At 40.1% G+C, this 8,602-nt stretch overlaps 1 protein-coding gene across 1 annotated transcript in view; it reads right to left on the reverse strand.

The window, feature by feature from the left end:
• Nucleotides 1-2,449: 2,449 nt before the first annotated feature.
• Nucleotides 2,450-8,602, reverse strand: part of pls1 (plastin 1 (I isoform)) — a gene marked incomplete at both ends in the record, with an annotated part of 8,323 nt that continues 2,170 nt past the window's right edge. The window contains 11 exons of the mRNA XM_084481958.1: nt 2,450-2,588; nt 2,806-2,939; nt 3,252-3,375; nt 3,744-3,877; nt 4,430-4,544; nt 5,193-5,271; nt 5,886-6,081; nt 6,678-6,773; nt 7,197-7,339; nt 7,730-7,895; nt 8,292-8,373. Of these exons, the coding sequence (XP_084338084.1) occupies nt 2,450-2,588; nt 2,806-2,939; nt 3,252-3,375; nt 3,744-3,877; nt 4,430-4,544; nt 5,193-5,271; nt 5,886-6,081; nt 6,678-6,773; nt 7,197-7,339; nt 7,730-7,895; nt 8,292-8,373 (1,408 nt within the window). The remainder of the gene's footprint in view (nt 2,589-2,805; nt 2,940-3,251; nt 3,376-3,743; nt 3,878-4,429; nt 4,545-5,192; nt 5,272-5,885; nt 6,082-6,677; nt 6,774-7,196; nt 7,340-7,729; nt 7,896-8,291; nt 8,374-8,602) is intronic.

An 8,602-nucleotide genomic window follows, 5' to 3' on the forward strand; every position in this document is an offset into this window, starting at 1 on the left:
GACTCTCTGTGGACATACCAAGGATTTAATTTGATATAAAGGACCAGCAGGGCCAGTGTGGAGAATTTAGAAGCCTTTAGCGGTGAGATCGCAGATTGCAACAACAGAATAATCATTTGCATGCATTTGCATTTGGGGGGGGCAGTAGGCCTATAACATTACAATATGTCATGGATGCAAGACAATCCGTATATAGCCTACATGACAACACACACGCGCACACTTAAAGACCGGGTAAACCAAATTCAGTATTTTTCTTCTTATCATATTAATTAGGCCTTAAATGTGTCCCTCAAAACATGTAAAAAATATTTTTCCCATTCATCATTTCCTTGAGGAGCTAGGCCTCAGAGAATGTTCTGTGTGCAGGTTTAAAATGGGCGGGTCTACATCGAGGACCGCGTTACGTAAAGCGGTCTTACTCACATAAACCCGCCCCCTGCTGCCCTCTAGGTATAAATACATTAACCGCGCACTAGCATTCTGTGGTTTCACCCGTCTATGGTTTTACCGCTCACGAGTCTGGTTTGAATTGTCAGTTTGCAGTTGGCTCTCCGGTGATGGGCGTGGTTTCCTGGCCTGCAGCGCACACGCCCCCACCGTCCTGAGCCAGGGATTACTGCTCATTTTTCATCAACTTTGAAGCATAATTTTATATACTTCGCGATTTTTTTAGTCCTTCAAATTTTGCAGGGTGGTTAATAATATATTTTCCTGTGGTATTATAAACTCAAAACCCATAATTATTTTTGGTTTACCCGGTCTTTAACAATTGTTGATAATCCGATATGCAGTATTCGTAAACCAACACCAACATAGGAGGCTGCATTGGCTAAAGTTGTTTGGATGCACGTGATTATATAACAAAGTTGTGCATTACAATGCAAACACGACAATAATTGGCACCAATCTGGTGCATTTAGAAGAGCTGAATAAATGGCAGATGAAAGTATTGTTTCATTATGTTGAGAAAATACAGAAAGACAAAGGGACTGTGGCTATGTTTTTATCCCATACATTAGAAAATACTATTTAGAGTCATCAAATAATCTATGCTCATCATGGTTTTGGTATAAAAGGTTTTTGAACAAAAAACTTAATAAATTGCAAAAGTAATGGTCCTATGGTTGTATCTGCATCTAAACCAGTTACAAACGAAACAAACCAAAAAAAAACTAAAATTGCTGTCTTTTTTAGCTCCACTGTTATCGTTACGAATTCTCCTTCACATCTTTCCATGACCTCCTGACGTTTACATCGAAGTCAAGTATAAGTGGTAAGGAAAGGACATATGAGGTATTTTATTCGACCGGAGCCATGTTGATGTCGTTCGGCTCTGTAGACAATTGATATCAATATGTAATGTTTGATATCAATTGATATCAATATGTAAATGTATTTACCTTTGTACTTCCTCATCTGTTGCAATTCCAGTACACAATTTGTGCACACACACAGTGTGTAGTTCTACAACGCAGTTATTTACAACATATGCCATCATCAAAATACTGATATGTTATGTGGGTTCTATAACTGTAACCTCGGACCCGATCTTCTTGATCTAAAGTCTGATTTGTGAGAACACTGTAACTGTCATGTTTCCAATAACAAATATCTTTTAATCAAACCTAGCCCTATTTCATAGAGTTTAGGCCTTAAACATATCTTATCGTATGGCTTCCTTGGATTTCAAACGTTAACTCATTGTTATTCAGGTATTAATAATTAATAATAATAATAATAATAATAATAAAAATAATAATAATAATAATACTTCCCACTTTTGAAATAAAATGGTAGTCCCAATAAAATGTGTTATTTGTGATTGTGTGCCTGGTTGTGTAATCTATTTGTGACAATTTCTGGAAAGAGAAATAAAATATGTTACGTATTTTGTGGATTCTGTTTAATAATTAAATAATTTAATTGATCTTTTTTGAACATTTACAGACTTTTGCAATATTCATATGTTCTAAATCATAGTTTTGCGGCTCTTATGGGCTCTCAAAGGTATATGATACAGATTACATCAAATGTAATACAATACAATAACTTTATATTAACCTCCAAAAAAATAAAATCACAAAACATTCTAATACCAGGAATATCAGGGTGATCACAATGCCAGATTAGTAACATGATTTAACTGTCTAGTACATGTGTTTATATGCATGAACAACTCAGAGAATATGCATCAATAATATATACACATTGAGTATTAGTGCTATTATTAGCAATAGTGCTAGCATTATTATTAGCAGTACTAATTGTACATTATAAATAGAGGATTCAATGCTGTTTTGAAGGGGGTTGTTGATGATAGTGTGTGTGTGTGTGTGTGTGTGTGTGTGTGTGTGTGTGTGTGTGTGTGTGTGTGTGTGTGTGTGTGTGTGTGTGTGTGTGTGTGTGTGTGTGTGTGTGTGTGTGTATGTGTGTGTGTGTGAGTTGATCAGCGCTCTGCCCTCTTCATCCCGCGGCCCATGAGGCAGGCGAACACGGTAAGAACCATCTTGGTCTTGACCTCCACAAGGTCGTCGGGAAGCGCGTAGACCCTCGCACCGATTTTACGGGCCATCGAGATGGCATATCTGAGAAAGGGGAGGAGGAGGAGAGATGAAGTGAGAGAGGAAGGGGTGAGTAAAGAAGAGAGAGTGGGAGACATGGAGGGGGTTGGGGTTAGAGGGAGAGTGAGGGAGATGGAGAGAACAAACTTAAGTCAGTGATAAGATAGAAAAACAGGGAGGCTGGCAGGGGGACTGACAGACAGATAGATAGACAGTGAGACAGACAGCCGGACAGTTTTACTTGGCGTTGTTGAGTTTGTCCGTTTCACTGAGGACTCCCTTCTCTGCTCTCTTGATCATCTCCTGCTTGACAGCGCTGGGAACGATGGTGTCGATCAGGTCCAGCACTGGTAGACTGGTACTAATCAGCTTGTCCTGTCACATATACACACGTGCGCATGCAGAGACAAGACACACACACATACATAGAGTCAACACACACACAAGATCATATACACTATTAATATTAATATTTATATTATTATATTATTTCTCTATTTCTCCATTTTACCAAATTTTCTTCTTTCATCCTTTCTCTAGTCCCCCTTTTCTCTCATTTTCCTTTCTCTCTCACCTCTCTTTTATGCATGCATACATCTATATCTATATCATACATTCTCTCTCTCTCTCTCTCCGTCCCACAATACACACACACACACACACACACACAGGTTATTATAATCATACATTGAAGCTGGTGATCTGTGTGTTCTTGCGTCCTTGGCTCAACGTCGTGTTCACCCAGTTGAGGATGATCTGATCCCCGATCTTCTGTCCTTCGCCAAGGTCTGAGAGCACCATCACTGTGTACCTGAAGCCCCGAGAGCACCCAAACAAAACATTGAGAGGCCAGCAGTGTGTATGTAACTCCTAATTGGCTGCCAGAGCAGTGTAACGTGTATGTACCTCCTCATTGGCTGCCAGAGCAGTGTAACGTGTATGTACCTCCTCATTGGCTGCCAGAGCAGTGTAGCGTATATGTACCTCCTCATTGTCTGCCAGAGCAGTGTATTGTATATGTACCTCCTCATTGGCTGCCAGAGCAGTGTAACGTGTATGTACCTCCTCATTGGCTGCCAGAGCAGTGTAACGTGTATGTACCTTCTCATTGGCTGCCAGAGCAGTGTAACGTGTATGTACCTCCTCATTGGCTGCCAGAGCAGTGTAGCGTATATGTACCTCCTCATCAGCTGCCAGAGCAGTGCCAGGGTGTGCAAGGAACTGCCCTCGTTCAGGTTAACTCCTCCAACACCGACCAATGAGAATTGAGCAGCATCCTTTCCCAGCTCCACCGCATAGTTACAGTTCTCCAGCTATTGAATTTAAAAGAAAATTGAATAACGTAACTTTGTTTACAATACCTGGAATCTGGAGAGCTTTATATAAATATGTACACACTGGCTCGTAAATGAAAACAAACATATCTGTAGTTAATGCTGATCGATTGCTGATTTGCATAATGTTACCAATAAAATCATATTCTATAACTGATATATACTCCTAAAAAATATAAACTCCCTAAAGCCCTCCCACTCACGCCACCCAGACAGCAGAGCTACACTGGTTCAGTCAGTTTGGGCAACACGATGGCACAGCCAGTTAAATCTGACAAAACATTATAATTGGGTTTCCTGAATTATGATAGTCTTCCTCCTACTAAAGGGGATGGGCTCAATCCTATACATTGTGACTTTAAATATCAAGATGAAATGAGTACAATTTGTAATGAGTACTTTATTATCCAGGACTACACACACAGAATCACACAGACATGAACGTACAGGGCTTGTACTAATAACGTTAATATGTTAAACATGACATGTTGTATGGTGTATGATGTATTTCTGCTTGTTGTATCGCCTTACCTTCTTCATGTTAGCTCCTAAAACAGGGTATGGAGATGGGTTAACCTTCTTCCAGTTAACAGGGACGTTCACCTTCTCATAGAGCTGGAAAATCACCAGGCTGTCACGCAGATCACTGTGAAACACACACACCAATCAGTTGTATTCATCAGAAGAGATAGCTCCAGCTCTCTGGTATTCCAGAAATGTATTGGTGTTTGAAAAGTTGTGAAGTATAATTTGTGGTAGAAGATAAGTATTCTGTTTTGAGTACGAGCATCTGTAGAACTGCTGACTGATTCGATTAATTGTTAATACGTATGACAATAAATACCATGATTATTAGTAATATATTGATTTAATTAAAACTCACAGATAACAACATAAATGGTTTGATATGGAATGGATAAAGGTGTACTTTGTAATGAGTCCAAAGGTACCAGTACAGGTGATAATGTATAGAGATCATGATTTCATCAATATCAAGTCATATGTTGTATCCAAGTACAGACGATAATGTACAGAGAGAATCTGATAGTTATAAGCCATGGTTGTGTGAGATTATATGATTGTGATGTACCCTAGGTTGTGCACCTGTAGAGGTGATCCTTGATATTGTTTATGTTGTGATTAATAAACCCATGGTTGTGTACCTGTAGAGGTTATCCTTTATATTGATAATGTTGAGGTTAATAAAGCAGTTAATAAAGGTTAATAAAGGTTAATAAAGCGTAGCTTCATAGCTTCATTATTTTTTAATAAAGCATAGCTTTATTAACCGTACCTGTACAGATGATGAACGTAGGGCGCTACACCCAGTGAGTTCATCCAGTTCCGGAACGTTTTCTCCTCTCTGGATTCGGCTTGAGAAATAAAAACGAAACCAAGCAGAAACAACAACAACAAGATAATGTTATATAACATCTTGATTAGATAAACTACTATGTTATATAACATAGTAGTTTATCTAATCAAACTTTCAAGTGCCATAATACGGACACTAAAGTTTCAAATAATACAGTGAGTGTTTTTTGTGTAGTTTTATGATATTGTAGTTTTAAGTTATATTTGCTATGGAACCACAATAACACACAATAAAAGACCCATGTATGACCATTCATATGCACATAAATGCCTATATTCAGTATACAGTATATATATAAAACGTAGTACTTCATGTACCTCAATCATTCAGTATAATATGTGATGATGCTTGGTCAGAGTCCACGGTGGACTCACACCTTTATGGAGGTACCAATCTGTGTTTATCATTAAGCAATCACTTGCATAACAAAGTGCGAAGGAGGGTGGTGGTTGTGTGTGTGATTTTACCGTTTACATGGCAATGTCTCTAGCCGTATCTTAATGTGTGTTTGTTTCCATCCATATCTGTGTCAGTGCTGTGTTAGTGTTATCTATGTGTGGGCCTGTATCTTCTGCACCCTTTGTATTGGTGAACATGGGAGGAGTGGCTCACCCTCTATGTGCATGTCCGGGTCCATGTTGCTGTTGGCCATGGGCAGCGAAGGATGCATGTGGTACAGGTTGGCCACAAAGGCCAGGTTCAGCTTGCTGTTCCCAGATGTGACGTCATGAGGAGACACAAACTGCCTGCACTCCAGCCTGGCCGCCTGCTGGAGCATAAGCTCGGCCCGCTGGTTTAGGTCGTGTTCCTGTGGTATAATAATGAAGTTGCTACTAGTGCAACGAGTAGTACAATTATTAATACTAGGACTGCTGCAAAATTAATTCTGCCTTGCGGTTCAGGACACTCTCTTGTCCGATAGCTTTGCTGATCGAACGCTTATAATCCATAATCATACTGACACACTATTACTACTAGTACTACTACTATAAATAGTAGTATTTGTAAACTTCTGCAGTATATGCTCCGTCCTCCAGTCCAAATCATTCTCCTGTCAAACATTCCTGTTTATGACTTTTAATTCATAAAACAGTGATATAAAACGGCTGCTAGCACAATAAGCACTGATACTTCTAGCACAATTATTACTATTACTACTACTACTACTTCTACTACTCATGCTGGTGCTAAGACTGCTATGATATTATTGGGAAGCATTATTGGTCATTTATTTTTTAATTCACAGCATTATTACAAAGTGCATACAATCCTTGCAAGTGTGGGAATCCCCCTTGCAGTGTTAATTGCCCCTCTCTAGCAGTTGAGCTAGACCACTAGATCACTCGTCCACTAGTCTTCTCCGTTGTGGATGAAATGTTCACTGAGATGCAATGAAAGACTCACATGGAGACCACTCATGTCAATTATCACAGCCAGCTCGTCCTCTCGCTCTCCTTTAGGGGAGATCTGGTCCAACAGGTAGAAATAGGCCCTGGAGTCCTGCAGAGGTACGCACGGTGAATTGGTCAATATCAATACAGGTTTGTGAGTGGCTTTGTGTTTCTGTGTGTTCTTTGTTTCAGATTTTTTGTTCTGATTCTCATCTATTTTTCAAAAGTGTTGGTGTGAGAGAGAGAATGATAGTGTGTGTGTGTATGTGTGTGTGTGTGTGTGTGTGTGTGTGTGTGTGTGTGTGTGCATTTGAGTATACACTGTGTACATAAAAATAACAATACTACATTAATTGTATATTCTATCTTTCATTTAAGGTACTCAAATACATTTTACATGATATAAAAACTAAAAAGACAACGTTTATACTGTAAATGCCTGCATACATGTCCTTGTACGCTTGTGTTGACATGTATCCGTGTCTGTGTCTGTGTGTGTCTGCACGTGTGTGTGTCTATGTCCAGTGTGTACCTGGATGTCCTCGCTGAAGTTCCTTATGGGGTTGGTGCCTGCGTTGCTGAGGTGTGTGTTGACCCAGCGCAGGAGCAGCTCCTCAGGGGAGATGGACAGCAGGTGGTCCAGATCCTCTCCCTCGCCCAGGAGACCAATCAGAGCTACCCGGACACACACGCACACGCACACATACACATAGACATACACAAATATACTATTTAGTCATTGAGCAGAAACATGTCATTAAGGAGCAGGTACATGTTATATCATCCTACTCAAGGTTGCCTACAGGTTAGGCTACGGCCATGGGGGTATCGAACCCAGTTACTAGAAGTGGTTGTAAAGAAAGAATACCTCACACTCTTCAAAGCATATTGCAATAATCATCCTAGATAAAGATCAAAGAATAATCTATTCAGCTAGACCAATCAATATAAAGTTTTATAGTAATATACACAGTACAGCTTTAATTTGTGTGTGTGTGTGTGTGTGTGTGTGTGTGTGTGTGTGTGTGTGTGTGTGTGTGTGTGTGTGTGTGTCGTCATGCGGACCCTCGTTCCTGCTGATCTCAATGTCGGCCAGCAGGCCGGTCTTAATGATCTGCCAGAGAAGCCCGAGGACCAGGTGGGGTTTCCCAGCCATCAGGTCGCTGGGGTCGATGTTCACCACCGTGCAGCCGATGGCCGACGCCGAGTTCAGGGCCAGGTCCAGGTTCTCCTGCATGGGAACGGGAGGGACCGCATGTAGAGGTGCAATGCTCATACTTTCATTCATTCATTGGTTCCGTTCATCATTCTGTTCATTCATTCATTCATTCATTTGATCATTTGTTCATTTGTTAGCTTTCCATCAAGATAGCCATTAAGTTATGAATGAACTGATCAAACATTCATCAGTTCATAATTTAATTTATAAATGTATTAATCACCCATGCATTCATGCTTTTAGCCACTTCTGTGTTTTTTAAAGCCTGCCTCTGGGTGCAGTTGATTCTCCCTTGTGTCCTTTCATTGGTTGATATCATGACATCACCATGATCTAGTGTCCATTGATCGGTTGATCGCATGATAACATCAGCATGTGTTGATGTAGAGATGATGTACAAGTGCTTACATTCATGGTGAAGGTGGACATCTTCTTGGTGTTGATGACCCTCTCGTCAATAGTGTCAGGCTGAGACAAGTTGACCATTTTACTGGAAACAAAATCCAGTGAGAGAGTGTGCGAGCGTGAGAGAGTATTTGTATTTGTTCTACAATAATATAATAATCAATAACTTTTCATTGTTGTGCATAAATGGTCCGTATGGAGACACCTCTGTCTAACAGTTTCAATCAATATGCTACGAATCCAAAACTAACAACGGTCAAATAAACGATGTGACCAGATGTTTTGTCTGATTGTGTATGGGTGTGCATGTGTGT

This window comes from Micromesistius poutassou, assembly GCF_964030765.1.
Source record: "Micromesistius poutassou genome assembly, chromosome: 17".
Taxonomy (NCBI): Eukaryota; Metazoa; Chordata; class Actinopteri; order Gadiformes; family Gadidae; genus Micromesistius; species Micromesistius poutassou.